Below are 19,370 nucleotides of genomic sequence, written 5' to 3'. Positions count from 1 at the left end.
CACCTTTCCTTTGTAGTGAGAAAGTACAGTATAAAATCTGGCTTCCTCAAAGGCTTCCTGGGCCGTTCTCTCACCTCGTAGAGCTGGTTTGCTTCGTGCAAAGCACAAGCTCTTTGTTACAGGGAGTAGATTATTTTGGGGAGTTTCCAAATGCAGGTACAACCCTGCCTTACTCTTGCATGGAGGGGAAGTGACCCAGGCAGAACAGGTCCATGCTCCTGGTTTCCTACGGAGCAGTGTTTATGAAGCTGTGCTGGCTGCGTGCGTGCAGGTGTGCTTCTGCCAGGCCTTCCCAGTGACTTTTATAACATCTATGACATGTCGTATTTGCCATCTTCAGTCAAATTTGATAGAAAGCCAGCAGGTCTCGAGGGTGTTAGTGTCCTAGAGGTGGGCAGGTAGAAGATAGGGGAACCTCTCAGCTCAAGGAAATCTCAGTGCAAACTCTGGGCTTATTAGGCATCAGAGAATCCACACCACACCTTAGCCAAGTGAGACCTGTCCCCTAGGGGACCCCAGTTTCATGCTGTCTGTTTGATTTCCATCCCTGGTGCTGCAGGTTGCAGGGCTGGTGAGATTTTTCTGAGGAAGACAGGCCATAACAAATAAACGTGGGATGTGTCTATTATGGACTGTGGACACACGGAAAGGTATGACATTAGGGTGATGTTTTTCTTGTTATTACGGTCTGCACGATCTGAATCTTGTAGAGTTTGGCATGCAATCAACTTCTGCCTGAGTGGCTGTACTATGGACCATCAGACATTTTCCTGATGTATGTATTGTTTCCGTAAGAGTATTCTGTTTCATACTCTTCAATTTGTATAGGAACAGCTGTCTTTCAGAAGGCTGTCTGATAAAGCCATAAAAGGCAGATAGGTGGGTCAGTGATCCATCTTTCCTTCCATTATGGTCATATAACACAAGGCAGGGTTACATAAGGTTACAGTCATGTAACACGATCGGTTGGTTTTCCAGTGTTTCTGGTTGACTAGTGCTGCAGTGAAAGAAAGCTCTATCTTTATTCAGCGCTCTGGAGATGTATCACGAGGGGAGTGCACACCAAAGTAGTGTAACCTCACGTATAAATTTAAGCCTGTTGCATTCCTCTAGGGAACTGAGGGTTTATATTTTATGTTTTTGGTAGTTGTTCACTGGTGAAATTACATGTCAGCAGGACAATAAAATAAGAATATAAAATGTGAGTAATACGTGTGCATATTCACATAGGTAGACACAAAAACCAGGACATGTTCAGAAGATGGAGTCCAACCTGTCTATTTTCATCAGTGTGATCTTTGTCGGAATAAAGGTATCAAAATAAAGTCATTGCTGTACAGACTCGTCTGTGCTCTGGGGATCATAAACTTCTTCAAACAACTGCATATGTGACTTTATGCTGGGAAGGAGCTTTATTGACTCTAGAGAGAGCAAGCACGTAAAATGCAGAGCATTTGTAATCCAGATCCAGGCCAATTTAGAGGAGATCTGTAATGTTATCAATAAAGCAGGAGAAGGCTATAAATTAGCGCATGATAAATGCATTGATGGGCTGGCAACTAATCTAGACAATGCATTGAAATGGTGTTATTGATGCCAGGCTGAAGTTGGCACAGCTGAGTGCTTTGACACTGGTCTTCCCTTGATTTGGCAATGGGATTTTTGCGGACATGGTCACCACCATCCTGATGGTTTCACAGAGAAGCCACGCTATCTTCTTTGGAAAAGTGGGGCATAATAATCAGCACTTGAGGATGCTGCCTTGTCTGCATTGTGCCAGACCTTTACTGAAGTGGCATTGCATTACTGTGGCTAAGCTGTAGCTGGTGTTAATGTTGACTCCCTCTTCAGTTCACCAACATCCCATTTCTTTCTTAGCAGGAGTAAAATATCATTTGAAAACGAATGTGCTGCATCTTTTCCTGCTTTCAAAGATTATTGTGGTGATGGGGAAAATAAGTGGCTTCTAAGCTGTACGTTTCTATTTGGCTTTGCTTGGTTTTAAAATGCTTTGGTTTTAAATGCTGTTTCCTTTCCTTCCTCTTTGCTGAGCCAGCATTCACAAATCTTAGAAAGAAACCCTGCCCCCTTGAAAGACCCGTGTCTCTCAGCAACACTGAGGATAGTGCCAGGGTATGGAGATGTCCTTATTCTTTTGGGGGACCTTGTCATCACTGTTGGTTGACTGAAGGTGTTGCATGTCTTTGCCCTCTCTGACCGTGTTAGCTGGTTAGCACTGTGCAGATCCTCTGTGTACAGTGTGGAGTGCTTTCCCAGGGGGTATGTTTGCCACAGGGACCTCCTTTTCCAAGTTTGGATTCTGTCCCCAGAAACATAAGAAAAAACAGAAGAGCTACACGTGGACCCCAGGATAAAGTAGATTCCAGTGAGAAACTTGGGGATTGTGTAATTTTTACCTATGTGTTTCTTGTATTCAGTTTAAGAGTTTTTTAAGCAGTGCTCTCAGTAACATTCCTTAGAGCCTTCCGGCACAGCAAGCTCTGGTGTTTACAGACAATAAATGCCTGTTCTGTGTAGAGGGGTGGGAGAAGAAATTGGGGTTGGAAAATATTTCATTGGCTTGTATGAAAAACCTTAAAGCTGGTGCTGAGAAAAAAATAATTATCTTTAAGTAAACAATTAGATTTGGAGTACTAACACCCCAAAAGTACTTCCAGCCAGTTAGTTCAGGGGTGCTCTTTCCACTCGGACTCTGACTTAGTTGAGACTCTGTGTTCCTCCAGCTGGCGTTTTGAAAATGAGAGGAAAGATGAAAGAAATTTATCCTGCCAATTCCTCCGTGGTCCTTACGGTAGTAAGCTCATCTGCACAGATTTCTTAATGTCTTGAGGCAAGCTCTCCCATGGGCTTTCCTGAAGACCACACACAGACTTTCAATTCTCTTGCGTTTTTTCTGTTAATTGCCCATCTTCTAACAAGCAGTCCTTGTGCTTATCAAGGGTCACAAATAACTTCTTTTGAATAGCTCTGATGTGCTTAGCTACAAGGAAATTGTAAATAGAAAGCTCTCTGTTGTGCCTTTTGCTCCTCACAACATATGAATACTATGAAAAAACAGACAAACTGGTTGGGCGTGTTGACTGCACACGCACATCTGAGGCTATGTGTGAGCCCTTCACAGAGCCATATGAGTCCTGCAACCCTGCCCAATTTGTGGAGGCTCCTACCAGAGACAACACAGTGAGTGCTTCTGAAGGCAAGTTACGTGCATTCCCACATGCTGTATTCTTTAGTCAGAGACAAATTCCTGCTTTTATATAAGATGTTGGTTTTTAAGCTTTGCATAATTGTGTTCTGCATCATTTTGATCTTGTGTGTTTTAAAATTTTGCTTTCCTGGCCAATGCAATTTATTACAATTAACTTTTAATCTTATGTATTGGTCTTGATCGTCTATTCACTTGAGATGGGAAACAATTATAGATCTTTGAAATAGATGTCCTACTTAGACTCAGCAAAATATCTTTAACAGCATAATAAGAGAGGTTTGAAAATTATAGTAACAACCTAATGTGCAAACTTGGGAACTCTGTTCCTGAGCCTGTGCTGTTGCCATTGATACAGCTGGGTGCAATAACTGGAAAAGGTACTGAGAATCAGGGTTCCTGTTGCTGGTTTGCTGTGTGACCAGAAACCAGACACACCTGGCTCAGTTTGTTGTGTAAAGACAGTCACCTAGTACCGTCTGAGATGCCACTGGGTATCCAATACATTGGCAGATATGGTACAGGGCAACTGGGAGGCTCATACCCTTCCGTACCAAAAGCTATGGCCAAACAGGAGCCCCAGAGATATCTCAAAGGGTGTTAGGTGCCTCTCTTCAGGAAACTGAAGTAGCTTTTGGTCTCCCTGTGTCTTGTTTTCTCCGTCAGTAAAGACTGTGATGCTGGTTGCGCAGGGATGTTGTAAGGCTTGACATCGAAAAATGCATTTAAGACAACTTTGTAGGTTATTTTCAGAATACAGAAAGTCAGAGACTTTCCTCCTGCAAGAGCTGAATGGCCGCAGGGTGAGCTTTCGGTTAGTTGTGCTGTCTGAACACACGGCCAAGGTGGACCAAATCAAGACCAGCTCTGCGGCAGAGTGCTGACGCTGGGTCGGCCTGGTCCTGTCAGCTCTCGTTGGAGGGGTTTGTAACTCTGGGTTTGACCCTGAGGACCAAAATCGGTCCCCCGCAGTAAGTTATGGCTGAAATCCCCACGCGTCGTTGGGGCACCTGAATTTGTGGCCCTGGGGGGGCTGGATGCATGCTTCGACGTTTTGGGAAAGTCCACCAGATGGAGCTCTTGTTTGAGGGATAAAGCTCTGGCAGGCTCTGCAGAAGCTGAGAAAGAGGAGATAGACTTCGTTTTTCTTGCATTGTTTCACGTAACGGGGTTGAATTGAGCAAGCCTGACTTTCCAAGCGCTTGCTTTTAACAGGAAACGATTGATGCTAAAGATGCGGAAAAAGGAAATGTACATTTGCAGCTAGAAGCGCTTGAAGCTTTCACTGATGTTTTCATTTTCTTCTTTTTGCAGAAATGTTTTAGCATTCGCTCCCTCAAACATTCTGTCCCTTAGTATGCTTCCCATATTAATTAGAATAATTGCACCCTTAGCTATTAACCCATATAAAATCAAAGCACCAGAAACTTGCTTAATGGTTAGAGGAGAAAACCACATACAATTGCAGCGTGAGAAGGAAAGTATCCAACCTTAAACTTAGTTATCTAAAAGACAGCTAATAAAACTTCGGAGCGTGACCAAGAAAGCAGAATTAAGCGTGCCTTAGTCTGTTTTCTGAAAGATGTAATCTGTGAGTTCAGAAGTCCAGCTACATGCCATTGCCACCAGGACCGTACTCATTTGGTATGCATGTCACCTCTCAGATTTGTGCCTCAAAAGCTTTGAAAAACACATTTTTAGAAGCATTGTAAACACCCCAGCTCTAAGGACATTCTGCTTGTCTTCAACATGAGTAGTACGAGCACCGATGAGATTTGGCCCCTGCTCCACGCAACGTGAGGTAGTAATAAGCCACATTCTTCGTGGAAAGCAAAATGAATGGATAGCACTAATTTCACCTCCTAATGAGGCAGACAAGTCATTGCAGCCCACCTCTGTTCTTTGTAACACAACGTAGCCATCTTGACAACAGCTCAGGGATGTCCTGGGGGTAACATAAAGCTGAATTTGAACTCACTTGCTATCGGATTTATTTTAAGCTCCACCAAAAAACATGTTTATACCGATCGGCCTTGAGCTTCAGACAACGCAAAGCAGGCCTACTGCCTCATGCCACGGGATTTCTTGGTTTGTGAGATGAAAAACAGTCAGATGATCTTTCATTCTAAATCATGTAGGATGAGCTTCCCTTCAATAATGCCTTTAGAAGAACCATTTTATGGTTGCCTCCCCACTCTTGTTGCCTGGAGCTCTCCTCCGCTCTGTAATTGAATGCCAGCACACAAAACATCACTGGGAATCGCTGGGTGCTACTGGATATACGTGGATACGAAAAAAGCAGCATATGTGAGTTAATGTAGCTGGATGTGTACTTTTAAGTGCGGGTGTGGTGGCTAGTTGTGTTTTACAGTAGCCAGATGTTGCGCCATGCTCGATTTAAACCTCTTTTTGTATTGTTACAGCCCATAGTGCAGGACTTTGAAATAGATGAACTTGAAACCTGGGGCTCCCCGGAGGAGAGAGGTTAAGAGTTCGTTTTCTTGTTGGTCCTTCTCAGTAATTACAGAGAATCAAATCTTAGTTCTGAAACATTTCAGATTCTCTCAGCAATGGTGTCATCTGGTGAGTGACTGACAATTCCCTTTTCCTCATTCTTTCTCAGTGGTTTCTATTAAATAAATCGCGTACTCTGATTTCCTAGGGATCACGGGTATCTGCTGATTAAATACACTCAGTGGCATGGGTCAGCGCTTACTCACGGCTATTCTGTCAAGAGAGCGTGATGCTTACTGCAGACAGCAACGTTATGGGCAAATATGTGCATAAACAATGTAGATGTACAAGAATACTAAGAATTGTGAGCATCTTCCTGTTACACTCAGCTTGGCATCATCTGGGAAAGTCCAAAGGGAAAAATGTCATGAGGGTGATTTGGGTGTTTCTGCTGAGCAGAGTTTGTAATATCTTCTTTTCTTCTTGTAATTAGTTAACCAGAAGGGAAGAAGTCTCAATCTTGAAGTGGGAGCTGAGGATATTGAAGGCTGGTCATCACCTTGAGGGAGAAAGGAGAAGAAGAGGAAAAGGAGGTTGATGCCATGGATTTTTCAGTGGCTTGGAGGGAATTAGGACACTGCAAGCTCCCCTGGTCTGTCCTGGGTGCAAGCAAATCCTTCTCAGTCAGTTGCCATCAGATAAACCCAAAATCAGCTCTTCAAATTGGTTCTAGTTCTCTGCCACGGACATTACAATCTTTTGTATTCCACAGGTAAGCACTTAGAGTTCTCAAATTGGCCCTAAACATTGCAATTAGTACTTTGGCACTGAGGTTTTACGAGGAGCAGAATGTCCTCTTTGTCCAGACGTGTGCAGAAGCTGTATGTATAGCTGAACTTCAGGGCACGTGAAGCATTAAATGCCAAAAAAAAAAAAAAGTTATTGTTTAGTTTTAGGTACCGTTTTTGAACGGCTGATTCTTATTGCCAAGGGAAGAATTTGTCGCTCCGTTGTCTGAGCATGTAATACTGTGGTCAAAAATAGTGACTTGAATAAATACTTTGCGGCGACATGTCAAAAAATTCTTCTTTGAAGACAGCAATATAATGAGAACCTAGATCTGGGCTGTATCTATAGGAACACCTAGTCACATAAGAATGAAAGGGAGTGTGTTCTAGATCGAACTTCATAATACGTCTAATTATCATACCATTCTCCTTTATTAAGTTCATTTGCTTTAATTAGAGGAACAGATATTTTGCATCAGAGTTTAAGGGGTCTATGGCACACTTGAGATTCAATCAATGGTTTGTTAACAGTTTTATCTAGAAAGTAGATTAGATTATTTAAATTATGCAAAGTAGTATCCTTTTTCATTTCTCAGTAGAATAAAGTTATGATTAAGAAATAACGCTTGGAGCATGAGAGCTTTGCTTGTCATTATTTTTCACACCCAGATTTGAGATTTTACAGTGAATTTGTTCATCTCTAATCTGGTTTTATAATATTATATCAAATTTGGCGAAATAAAACAAGTGCTACAGTAGTGTATATATTTTAGATTTGTGTTTTTATTTTTGGGCTGTTGGAGCAAAAAGTCTTGTTAATTAGTTCATAAAACAGTAGGATTAAAAAGAATACACTGGAGGTGTAAAACAGTCAACACCAAGAGAGTTTAAAGATTAGCTTAATAAATAAAACGTAATTGGATAAAATAGGCAAGTAATGAGTTAAAGGCAACCCAAATGTGTAATTTCTTGGGGTCAGTGGCAATGCCTCAGTTTACACCACAGCTGGGTAAGGCCTAGAGGGCACGTAACAGGGCGTAGTGAAATGGTATTAACCACTCCCTGCTGTTGTGGTGTCTTGTTTTATCCTTCTCCCACCAGCACTTTTAAGTAATGCAGGAGGAATATTGGGTTAAATCACAAGCTGCACACCAACTGCGGCACCTGCTTTTGATTTTTCTCAAGATAGGGTAAAGAAAATGTCCCTTATTGGAACAAGAAGCTGTAACTGAGGCTAGAAGGGAGCCAGCAGAATGCTTGCAGGATGCTCAAACCATCCCGCTGCGGGTTGCAGTAGCTCCGGGTTTTCAGTGGAAGTGCGTTGGGCGCAGTGCCCCTTGCCTGCCTGCCTGGGCTATGCTTGGTGAAGCTGCAGTGCGCGCGGGGAAGATGTTCTTGTAGGCTTGTGCTTTGCCTAGCCCTGAAAGGCTGTCACCTCTCATGCAGGTCACTGCTTCAAGCAGCACCCGCTTGCAGCCTAACAGGCAGAAGAAAAACGTACTCAGATGAAACCTGTGGCTCAGCCTCAGGCAAGCAAGACCCAATAAGCAACATCAGCGTTTCTACTGAAAGCAGGAGCATCATCTCTGTGCTTGCAGGAAATAATTTTGGGTTTATCGCTACCTGCATGCTGTCGCTGCTTGGACTCCACCTGGGCATGCATGTGTTCCTCAGCAGCAGCTACTGAGCCAGATGCTTCCTGGATGCCTCTCGAGGCCCCTGCTGCCCAGCCAGTTCCTCTTCTGAGAGAGTGAGCACTGTGTGGTGCTGCATAACTAAAACCTATCATGGTCTACAAGGCATAATTGATTGTTAAGTCCAGTTTAGCATCTCTGTTTCTGAGATTAATAAATAACGATACCATTTACCTAGCAGCAAATATTAATTGATGGTTTACTGATAACAAATCCTCAGATCTGCATCACATACAAGAACCAGATAATTGGGTGAAAAAAATTATATATACATGCAATTAAACACACACATGCAAGCACACAGAGTGTCATCTGTCCTCCGCACCAAATGCACAGCAGCATTGGGTGCTCAAATTTGCAATGAATTATTTATATGATGAATTATCCCTCTTTCTCTCCTCCTAGAATATCCAATTGCCCATTTCCATTTTTGTTTCAGAAGGATTTATTATTCAGATTTATTCACTGTTTAGCTTATTAAACATTTCCTCCTCTTTTTCTCCATAATATATAACACGCATCTTGTTTTCTGGTAGCACCTATTCCTCTGCTCTAAATAGGGTCTGCCAGTGTGGTGAAACCGTGAACAGTGCAATTGTTACCCAGACAGTTTACACTCACATTTGTGAATCAATTACATATGTTCCAAATTTTGGATATGTATTTGCTCACTTATGTCAAAAGGGTTTCAGCCCCCAAGTAAAATCATCCACAGCTACAGACAAAGATTGGGACTGCATGGGAATGAATAGTTTGGTTCTCACCAGTATTTAGCGTGTAGCTTTTGAAATTGCACCCATTTTTGCTGGTAAAACTCCATTCCCTGGAAGCCTTTGAGAGGGTGGAAGGAGAAGATGAGTGCCTAGAACCAAGTCATTTAGAGGTTTGCTGGTCTTCTCCCCTTCGGTTTCTCAGTTTTGCCGCATTGGCATAAGGAACAGCGTTTTAGAGTCAGACTTGTCACCCTGGGTGTTGCACGCTGCCACGCCTGGGACCTGTTCCTGCAAAGACTGTACGAACACAAGTCATCTCTGGGTGCAGGGGGTAGCATTGCAATGCCAGTTTCCTAGGTGCTGGGGTAGTACCTGGGACAGTTAAATGCATTTAAAAGGGATCACCTACCCACAAGAATTTTCTGTATTTTGGGCTTTCGTTGTTTGGTTTCCATTTAACTGGCTGCCCTAGTACCTTCCAGGCATTCACGTAATTTTCAGCACTTGAAATCCACCTTCCATACCTGTGTTTAATATTTTTGTACCTTATAAATTTTGAGAACAGTGAATCTTGTTCTGAAAGTGTTTTAACTTCCTCTGGCTGGGAGTCAATCTGTGCTACGCTTTAAATCACGATAGAGATTTACAGTTGTGATAGAGGTGGAGCTGCAAGCATCCGAAAGAAGAGTTATCTGTGTGCGGAGGAGTCGGTGTTCACATACCTCAGTAAATAATATCCCCGGGATGTCATCTTGCTTCCCCTGAAATCACAAACAGTAATACCCTCTAAGAACAATAGCACTAAAACTGTCCTCGGGTTAAAAATAATCGGTTTGCCTGTGTGTGAAGCGCACAGTCTCAAGAGCTCTTTGGCTGGGTAGCAATATTTTACCTCTAATGACCTCAAACGGGAGCCAGCCATTTTTGCAGGCTCTACAGAATACTGTTGTGCCACGAGTCATACCCGAAGGTAGCTGCCTGCCTTCACCTGAGCCCATCCCTCCCTGCTGGCTCTGCACACTCCAAAGGCTCGGGGAAAAACTAGTCAGAATGCACTGGGTTTTCTTTGCTAATTTTGGCTTTCTTAATTAGGCAGATTCTCCCTGTTTCGGATGATTGTGTCTTCTGCAGCAGAAGAGGAGCACGTGTAGTTTGCTGAGATTTTTTTATTTTTTATTGAGGTGTTGCAGTTGGAGGCGAACGATCTTCTAGAAAGGAAGAAGTCGGGATGCTGTGTGCGCATACCAGGTATTTTTAGGTTCTCCTTAAACATGCATAAATTAATTCTAAACTTCTGTGTCTTTCCTCCCTTCCCCAAACTCCTGCCCTTGAGCCTATTTGAAAACGATAAATAGAGTTGTGAATATGTAAAAACAGCGATATGAAAACAGAAGGATAACCGGGTGGGGATTCCCATGGGACTTCTTTTCTTAATGGTGTGGGGTTTTCAGTGAACTTAAATTTAATTTTTGAGCAGACCCTTGGGTGAAGTGCTCGCTGGCTTGCGGCGAGCGACCCAGCTGCTCTGTGAGTTAAGGGAGCGGGAGGTAAGTGGCAGTAACTAATGGCAATTAGCAGAGGTCTGGACAGCTACGTGTCCCTGAAGACATGAGCTCTTTTGGGGGCTGTGTCTTCACCCTACAGAATATGACGATTTGCATCCCTCCGCTGAGGCTTCGCTGTCAGATCGGTGCGGCAGGCTTGTCAAGGAAGGAGGTTTTATTTTATTTTTGCCCTCCCAGTCTGTTGAAGCAGTGGGGAAGGAAGGATTACCTTCAGGGAAATTGCCCATCAGCTGCCGTTGGTAGTAACTTGTTTAATGCTTAAGTAGCACTTGACGGTTTTATGACTGATGTGCCAAAAGAGAAAGAAAAGGGGAGAGGGTATGGTTTTTGAATGGCAAAGGGTCCTTTCTGCCTTTTCGTTGCAGCTTGCAGGTAATAGGAAAACGCCGACGAAAGCTGCCTCTGATCAAAACCGAGCGAGGGAGGTTGGCAAGGGGTCGCGTACGCGGCTGCGAGACGCATTTGCTAACTTGCAGGAGGGCTTAATAAATCCCATTTCTCCCGCATCCTTGACCGCTCTCCCGCCGCCGCAGGGATGTTAGGCAGCATTCCCGCCGCCCCATCCCCTCCAAGCAGCGGCTGCGGGCAAAGGAGGAGCGGGCGCGCTGCCCCCAACTCCGCCCGCTGCCCCCCCAGCCGCCCCGTCCCGGCCGCGGGGCAGGGTAACGCTCCCAAGATGGATGGTGAGCGGCTGCTCGCAGCGCGGCGCGGCGGCGGGCGCGGCACAAAGCCGGGCGGCCGGGCCGGGGCCGGGCCGGGGCCGGGGGCAGCGCGGGGCGGGGACCCCCGGGGCCGGGGCAGCGCGGGGCTCCCCGCGGGCCCGCCCCTGCGCGGAGCGGCGCGGTGGCGGGGCGGGGCGGCCGCACCCGCGGGGCACCCCCTGCCCGCCCGCCCCGGCGGCAGCAGCGAGACGCGCCGCCGCTCCGCGCCGCTCCGCGCCCCTCCGGCAAACTTTTGCCGGCGCTCAGCGCCGCGCCGCTCCTGCCGGGAGGCGAGGCCGGGGCCGTGCCCTCGCCCCGGGCGGCGCAGGGGGCCTGGGGGGGGCTCCCGGCTGCTTCTCCCCGCGTTTTATTGTTTTTCCTTTTTTTTTTTTTTTTTTTTTTTTGTCCGCGGGGAGGGGTGGGGAAGGGAAGGGGTTATAAAGCGCGAAGGGACGTGCGTGACACAGTCCCTGCTGCAGCCTGTCCCCGCCGGAGCCGGGTGTTAGGTAAACACCCACCCCCCTAAACAAAAAAAAAAAAGCTTCCCTCCCCCCCCCCCGCCTCCGCGGGAGGGACGGGACGGGACGGGACAGGACGAGACGGGACTGGACGCCGCAAGGTAAGCCACCGGGCCGGGGAGCGGGGCCGCCGCGCAGCCCCCCGCTGCTGCTTGCCGTCGGGCTGGCTGGACCCCCACCCCGGCTGCGGGACCCCCGGGTGCAGCGAGCGGCCAGCCCGGCGCGGTCCCTCCAGCCGCGGCTGCAGCGCCGAGTCGCCGGCCGGCACCGCGCTCCGCCGCTGCCGCGGGATGCAGCCGGCCGGACCTCGCCCCCTCCCGGTCCCCTCTCGCCCCTGGCAGCTTTGGGGCTTCTCCCCCCCCCCGGTCCCTGCTCTCAGCCCGCGGCGGCCGGTGCCCCGCAGCTTGGGCTGCCGCCGGGAGCCCTGGCTCGTTCTCCGGCGGCTGGGTGCCAGGCAGGCAACGGCTCCGGCCCCGCCAGCATCCTACCTTGTTTGCGGTCGGAAAAGAGAAAAACCCACCAAAGCGGCTACCAAAGAGAAGTAGATGGAAAACTCAGCGCTGGGCTGTAAGTGCTGAGATTTGCTAGGCGCAGCTCGGGTCATGTTTTTATTTCGACAGCGCAGAGACAATGGCTCCGACGCATTGTTTAATCACTTGCAGATAGAACTTTCATGGATTTAAACCTTCACAGTTAAAGGCTAGTGCAGGTTTTTGAAAAGTGGTGACTCTCTGAACGTTTTTGTTCTGGCTGTATTTAAAGCTTGGGTGGTAACACGCCCCGATTCCCGGGACCGGTGAGCTTGGTGCCAGGGATGAGCGTGATCCTGTCTGTGCCGCGCTGCCCAGGGCTGCTCTGGAAATCATCCCGGTGGACGTTTCTGTGGGCAAGGCAGCCTCTGCAAGGGTGGTTTCAGAGAGCGGCTGGCAAAGCTTGTAGCGTCCCTTGGACTTGCCCTCCCCACCAACGGATCTGGTTAGCATCTAGTTACAATCTTTAATTAAAACACTTAAACAGTATTACTGTTCTGGTGGCTTGCCTGAGCTGCAGGAGGTGAGCTCAGAGAGGAGGCGAGGTCCCCAGCGTAAATCCGCCGCTCTCCCTGGCCTGGCTGGCTGTTTGCGAGCAGATGCCTGTGACACAAGTGTGGCACCAGTGCTCTGCTGGAGCATCCTACAGTCAGGCTGCGTTGGCAGCCTCGTCTAGCACTGTCTTACAGCTGGTTCCCAGCCTAGGTGCTCCGATTTTATACTTGGTCAAGCTGGTAGAGTTGTGTCTGTGTAGAACTGGAAGAGGTGAGAGCGATTTGAGGGTGAATTCCTCCCTGGGCGGTTGGCAGTGAGTGATTTATACGCCAGTGACCCCGGCAAGGCACTGCTGGCTTGGCCGTAACCTGGTTTCCGTAAAAATAGCGCTTGGGTGTTAGACGTCGTCAGCACCCTTGGCCGTGCTGTAAGGGAGCAGGGGGAAAAACTTCGTGATTCTGTTCAGCCTACTTTGAAAATCGCTGATTCTTAGCTATTTTAGGAATGGCATTTCAGATTGCTTCTTGTCAGGAATGCCTCATCCTCCCAGCCTCGCTCTCCAACCTCATAGCAAAATGCATACCTGCGAGAGGAGAGCTGCCGAGGTCAGCTTTCTGGTACCACTAAAAATCTCTGGGAATACTTAGAGTAACGTTTAGAATGTAAAACTTGTTAATATTTGAAGGAGGAGAGGACATTTTAAAACACCGAGAGATTTTATGTTCTAGTTTGACCATTAGAAATGTCATGAAGCAGGAACGTGCAGCAGTGCACCACGTGTGGGTACTGTAGGCATGTATTTGGGGTCCTGTGGCTGTGTTTTGTCCTGTTGCAAGGAGAGTGATTACCTGTTCCTTGGGGACTGACTTTCTGTGTCAGCAGATAATGAGCCCCCCCTAATTTGAAAGAGCTTTATCATATGTCTGAAAAATTCCTTTAGCCTTGTTACGTTTCTGCGATGAGAACTGCGGGTGCATCACGCTGGCCTTGTTTCTGCGTGGCCCCAGACAGAAAACCCATTGATTTTTCTGCTGTGGAGGGTGGGTGCTACAGAGTGTCATCGCAGCCCTGCCAGTGAGGTGACACAGTGCACAGACATGCTGTGCTCTGCAGTGCCTGTGAGAGATGCTGGCTGCTCCCTGGCATGAGCCACACCTGGCATGCATGTGATGTGCTGCTGGCGTCATCAGCCAGTGTGTTACCTCATACCCCAGCCCCCCGGGGAAGTTTGGGGTTTGGAGGTCAGATGCGCAGTTTGAGAGGGAATTTGAACACCGCGTGGGGTGCTGGTCCCGCAGAGATTATACAGGCCCTTTTTAATTTTAAGAAGATTGTCACAGAGGTGAGGCAGAGCTGCACAGGATCGCCCTGCGTGCCTGTTTTGTTGTGGATGACTATTTCGGAAACACCAAGGAAAAGCATTTAGGTTTCCCCAATGTTTATAAATACAATATGGTGCAAACTGTCAAGCAAGCTGTTCAAAATCACGTAACGCCTGTGTTGCCTTCCCTGTTCGGCTCGAATGCCTTCACCACATACTCGGCGTTCATCTGACGTTTAAAGCTCCCGGCACGCAGCTCTGGTCCATCTGCCGCGGTTGTTCCAGCGTGCCTCCCCTCCTCCCGCAAGCTGGGCTGGGGATGCGGCAGTGCGGGCAGGGTCGGTGCCGCCGCTCCGCTTGCCCCACGACCTGCTCCTTGGAGCCCTGGCCCTCCTTTGGTACCACGCTGCTCTCAGCTGGCTCCACGAGAGCCCAGCCCGGGCTGCCCCGAAGCATCCTGGCTTGCAACCGAAACTGCACGTAGGGGCAGAAATGGCATCTTCAGATGTGCTTTGTCCTCCTTAGAAGTCCCTGAAAATGAAGGCATAGACCCCGCTCTGGGGAGATGCCCTGAGAGCTGAAGCTGGCGGTGGGTGGGTTAACGGGGCCGGGGGAGCAGGGGCTCACCTTGGCTGTGCAAGGTGGTTTCAAGCCTCCAGCCACGTAGTTGTCTTATGCTCCCCGTCCTGCAGCTTTGGTAGGGCTGGATGAAGCCTGTTCGTTAGGCATTCTTCTCTGAAGTGTACTAGGGTCTTTGGCCTTAATATATATAAAAAGATGAGATGTTTATTAAACTCAGACTCTGCTTTTTCTTCTGTGCTTTATGGTCTGAAAGGCCGGTAATGAACAGTTTATTATATAGAAATCCTGATTTATTTCTTCAAATGGTTACATTTCAAGCTGGTACCAAACAGTTTTGTAGGAGACCACCTTTTATGCTTCCCATGGCAGTTTAAAAGATTGCTAGAAAAATAATCCAGAATCTAAGTAGGTTTGGATAAAGGCAAACCAGGACTGTACATCAGGGTATGTGGCGCTTTTACGCAGCAAAGCGGCGGATTTTACCACAGAACATCTGGGTACTGGCTTCGGTTACAGCACAGATTTTAGTGGGATAACAAGTCTTGTTTGGCTTCGCGTTCATTTTGAAGTCACTAAACTTTATACGAATAATAAAACTGTAAGCCCATTACTTCACTGTTTTCAAGGGGCTATTTCAATCCTCCTTCAGGGTCTTGCATCTTTCTGGAGCTGGTTTTGTTTTATTTTACTAAGTGGATATTTATCTTTTCAGTCCCCGGTTTGCTTTCGCGGGAGGCAGATTTACTAATTTGTACGGATGGACACACCAGAGATGGCAGGTTTCCATTCGACCTTGCCGAATGTGCACGTTTTCTGCATTAAGGCCAGTCTAATGAAAACTGCACGTTTCTCGTTCAGTGCATTCAAAGGGGCTGATGTTATTAACGTGGAAGACTATATAGCTGCTCTGGGCTACCAGTTCAACCGCTCGTGAGAGTTGAAATAACGGGGGAGGTTTTGCTCTCTTCCTCTCTTTTGATTATGAACTGCAGAGGAGAAGGGTAGTCCTGATTGAAGGGGAGAAGGGCGTGCTCCTTCCGTAAGAAAACAAGTTTGCAAGCCCTTACAAAAGGGTGCGCATACTGGTGGGAATGCCCAGCATCGAGGGTGATAACCTTGACTGATTGTATATCAAGAGATACGTGTTTGGAATACGAGGCTTCTGTGAGACTAACGTTTGCGGAGAACCCGGTGTGATACTGAATGCTGTTGATCTCTCTGTGTTGGCATCACTGACTGTACAGGCGGGAGCGAAAGGAGAGTAAATCAGAATTATGTTGAAGGACAGATGGTGTCTTGGGTAAGACCAGTGAGAAGGGACTTGAGTAACTGCTTGAGCTTTGCTAACTAACAGGCGGTGCAGTGAGTGAGCATCGCCTTGGAGAAAAGGCAGAGTGCAGAAGCTGTGTTCCCCACTCTTTGTTTTACGTCGTGACTGAGGATACACCACTTCGGTGACAAAAATCTTCATTATATCAAACAGGGATAGTTTCTGCTCAAGAAGGCTCAAATAAGCTAATACTTATGGACGGATGGAAGGAGCTTTGAAGGCTGAGGAGATGTTATGTTTGAAAACTTTAACAAGATGTCATTAAGAGAGGAAGTGTTTTCCCTTAAATCAGGAAATGGGTCAGGGTAATAAATCATAACTCCAGGAGAATGTACTTAAAGCTGGAAATAAATTAAGAGGGAGTGAGAGAGTAAATATTAAAAAGAAGTCTGTTCTTTCAGAATTAATTTTCTCCTTTGCAGTATGTGAGGACACCCACTGAATGGGAGAAAGATAAATGTTAACACAGAGCTGTAACAGGAACCAGCGGAAAAATCTCGTGACTGCGTAGATGGCTTTGATTGCACACTGGGGAGCCCATCAGTTGTGCGGGACACGTCAGAAGCAGGCGAAGTGTCATCATTGTTGGTCCATGTGCGAGATAGCTGATACTGTAACTTCACCAAAAACGTGCCAGTCTTCTGGGGGACATTTTACAGGGTGGGTTTTAAATGCTGTTCGAGAAATTGGCCTTATGAGTGGTCTGAGAACCCAGCCCCCAGTCCACAACTGCTTCACTAAAGGAAAATAGACTTGAGCTACCAGAGGGATGCAGGTGAATCCTGCGCCGAGTGTCTTCCACTGGGCTGTGTCATTCCACCGGGGCGGGGGCGAGTGCACAGGTAACTGCAGCGTTGTCAGCATTTCTCAGATTGCCCAAGATCACCCAGGGTTGTTAAGCTTTTGGCCTGAATCGGGACCGCTCTGGTTTTAGGGTAATTAAATTCAGTAGTTGGAGAGATGTTTGTTGCTCGCGTGACAGCTGAGATAAGAAGCAGTGGGTACTTATTGCGAGCACCTGGAATTCTGAAAAACAAAAGGCAATAATTTATCGCTCCTACTTCATTCTCCCCTCCACGGGTCCGGATATGAGTGCCCCTCCAGCGTGACCCTCGCACGCTCACAACGTGACACACCACCGAGTCCAACACTTCCCCTGTGATTTACAGGGGAAAGGCATTGTTTGCCTAATTGAGCGTATTTCTTTTTATTTTAAATTTAAGGAAAAGGAACCTTAAAGGGTTTGAAACTTTATTAGGGTGTGAGAAAAATGATGCTTTTTATCTTTCTCAATTTTAACTTGCTCAGTACCAAAATAGAGCAGCGCTAGACCAGCTGCTGCTCCTGCTGCAGAGGCTGGTGGGGAGATGGGTGGGAGGCGCGACGGCATCACAGGTTCTTCACACGCATCAGCAGGGATTGTTAAACAGGGTGGATGGTTTTTACAAAGCAACCAGAATATTGTGAAGACGTGAGCGCACTCTCTTTCCCTCTCTTGCTACTTTGTTTAGGTGTGGCAGATTTACTGCTAATTTGTTTATAGTCAAACAGTCTAAACGTGTCTCAGCATTTTGAAATCCAGAAACCTGATGCAAATCAAGCAGTTTACAGATCGGGATGATGATGGTGTGGGAAAGCCAAGTGTCTCGGAGCTGCCAGCTGGTCTCTGGATGCGAAGGAAAACATCAGTGAGCAGTGTTAACGATTTCTAGTCCCCTTTCTCTTCCTTTGGCTATTCCCTTTGGGGTTTTTCTCCTGGGTAAGAATTACTTACTTGAGTATGATTTGTAGGACTAATAGGATCTTATCCTTATTTGGGGAAGACCCTAGGGTCTCTCTCAAACTCATTTTTCAATAATGAGAAATAATGAATAAAAACCTAATAGTCCTAGGGGGCATTAAAGGTACAATTTTGCAGGGAAGATTTAACGTTAGTCAATTAAAACTTTTATAATCCTGTTATAGTACAATAGTTGAAAAAAAATCATACTAGGGAAAATAAGTAGGTTTAAAGACCCTTTCTCATCATGTGAACAAGTCTAACTGAATTTAACATTTTCATTAAGCAGGCATTTTAAAGCGAGAGTATAAGACATCTCTTGCAAGTGTGTGATAGCAGGGCAGCAGGCTCAGGGAACGACATGTGCTATGTTAATTTACGGAGCACATCCTAATTCCCACTCATTTAAAATAAAGCAGTTGCAAAGCATTTATAAGATCCAGGCAATTAGGACTTTAATGAGAAAATGCAAAATTCATACATGTCACATAACGTGAGATTTACTTCCAGTTGGACAAAACATGCTTTGGTCTCAGCCTTTTGCTCACTGGCTTCATGGCTGTCCCCACTCGGCACGATGGGCTTGGCGTGGTTTTCTTCACCCAGGGACTCTGCAGACACTGGCTCGCAGCCCTCAGTGAAATGTGCACGTGGGGAGAGAGGCTGGAGCTGGGGGCATCGTCCCTGCAGGCAGAGCCCCCTGCCCGGCTCCAGCCCAGACCTTTTGGGCCTGCTGAAATGCCTTGAGGGGTCAAAGCACCAAAGAACAGATACTTTTTTTTTTTGATTTGTAGCTTTTTGGTTTTTACAATGCAGTATTAATGGTGATGTTGATATGACACTTATGGTCCTTTAGCAGTAACTTTCATCCAAGGATCTCGGAGCCATTCCCAGTCACTAGCAAAGGGACACCTCTGGAAGGCAGCACTGGGTCTCGCACCACAGCTCTCACCACGTCTTCTCTCTTTGGGAAAGGAAATGTCCTTGGCACGTGTTTCAGCCATCTCTGAATGCAGAAATTGTTCTTTCCCCTCCGTCGTCTTTCCCCTCCGTCGTCTTTCCCCTCCGTCGTCTTTCCCCTCCGTCGTCTTTCCCCTCCGTCGTCTTTCCCCTCCGTCGTCTTTCCCCTCCGTCGTCTTTCCCCTCCGTCGTCTTTCCCCTCCGTCGTCTTTCCCCTCCGTCGTCTTTCCCCTCCGTCGTCTTTCCCCTCCGTCGTCTTTCCCCTCCGTCGTCTTTCCCCTCCGTCGTCTTTCCCCTCCGTCGTCTTTCCCCTCCGTCGTCTTTCCCCTCCGTCGTCTTTCCCCTCCGTCGTCTTTCCCCTCCGTCGTCTTTCCCCTCCGTCGTCTTTCCCCTCCGTCGTCTTTCCCCTCCGTCGTCTTTCCCCTCCGTCGTCTTTCCCCTCCGTCGTCTTTCCCCTCCGTCGTCTTTCCCCTCCGTCGTCTTTCCCCTCCGTCGTCTTTCCCCTCCGTCGTCTTCCCCTCCGTCGTCTTTCCCCTCCGTCGTCTTTCCCCTCCGTCGTCTTTCCCCTCCGTCGTCTTTCCCCTCCGTCGTCTTTCCCCTCCGTCGTCTTTCCCCTCCGTCGTCTTTCCCCTCCGTCGTCTTTCCCCTCCGTCGTCTTTCCCCTCCGTCGTCTTTCCCCTCCGTCGTCTTTCCCCTCCGTCGTCTTTCCCCTC

At 47.4% G+C, this 19,370-nt stretch overlaps 2 protein-coding genes across 4 annotated transcripts in view; both read left to right on the top strand.

Annotated features, from left to right (window-relative positions):
• The window catches only part of TNIP3 (TNFAIP3 interacting protein 3), a 60,822-nt gene extending 59,568 nt beyond the window's left edge, over window positions 1-1,254 (top strand). The window contains exon 14 of the transcript XR_005105311.1: window positions 560-1,254. The gene's annotated coding sequence lies outside the window, so the exon portion shown is untranslated. The remainder of the gene's footprint in view (window positions 1-559) is intronic.
• A 1,817-nt stretch (window positions 1,255-3,071) lies between these two features.
• The window catches only part of NDNF (neuron derived neurotrophic factor), a 32,531-nt gene continuing 16,232 nt past the window's right edge, over window positions 3,072-19,370 (top strand). The window contains exons 1-4 of one of the 3 annotated variants that reach the window (XM_037394558.1): window positions 3,072-5,809; window positions 5,889-6,044; window positions 6,174-6,452; window positions 10,057-10,123. In XM_037394558.1, the coding sequence (XP_037250455.1) occupies window positions 10,104-10,123 (20 nt within the window). In that variant the 5' untranslated portion in view covers window positions 3,072-5,809; window positions 5,889-6,044; window positions 6,174-6,452; window positions 10,057-10,103. Of the gene's footprint in view, window positions 5,810-5,888; window positions 6,045-6,173; window positions 6,453-9,832; window positions 10,124-11,547; window positions 11,761-19,370 lie in introns of those variants that run through there. The other 2 variants (XM_037394568.1, XM_037394579.1) reach the window with 2 other exon arrangements.

The sequence above is a fragment of the Falco rusticolus genome, chromosome 1 (genome assembly GCF_015220075.1).
Source record: "Falco rusticolus isolate bFalRus1 chromosome 1, bFalRus1.pri, whole genome shotgun sequence".
Classification (NCBI taxonomy): domain Eukaryota; kingdom Metazoa; phylum Chordata; class Aves; order Falconiformes; family Falconidae; genus Falco; species Falco rusticolus.
Note: the sequence above shows the minus strand (reverse complement) of the source record. Positions and strands in the feature narration are given on the sequence as shown.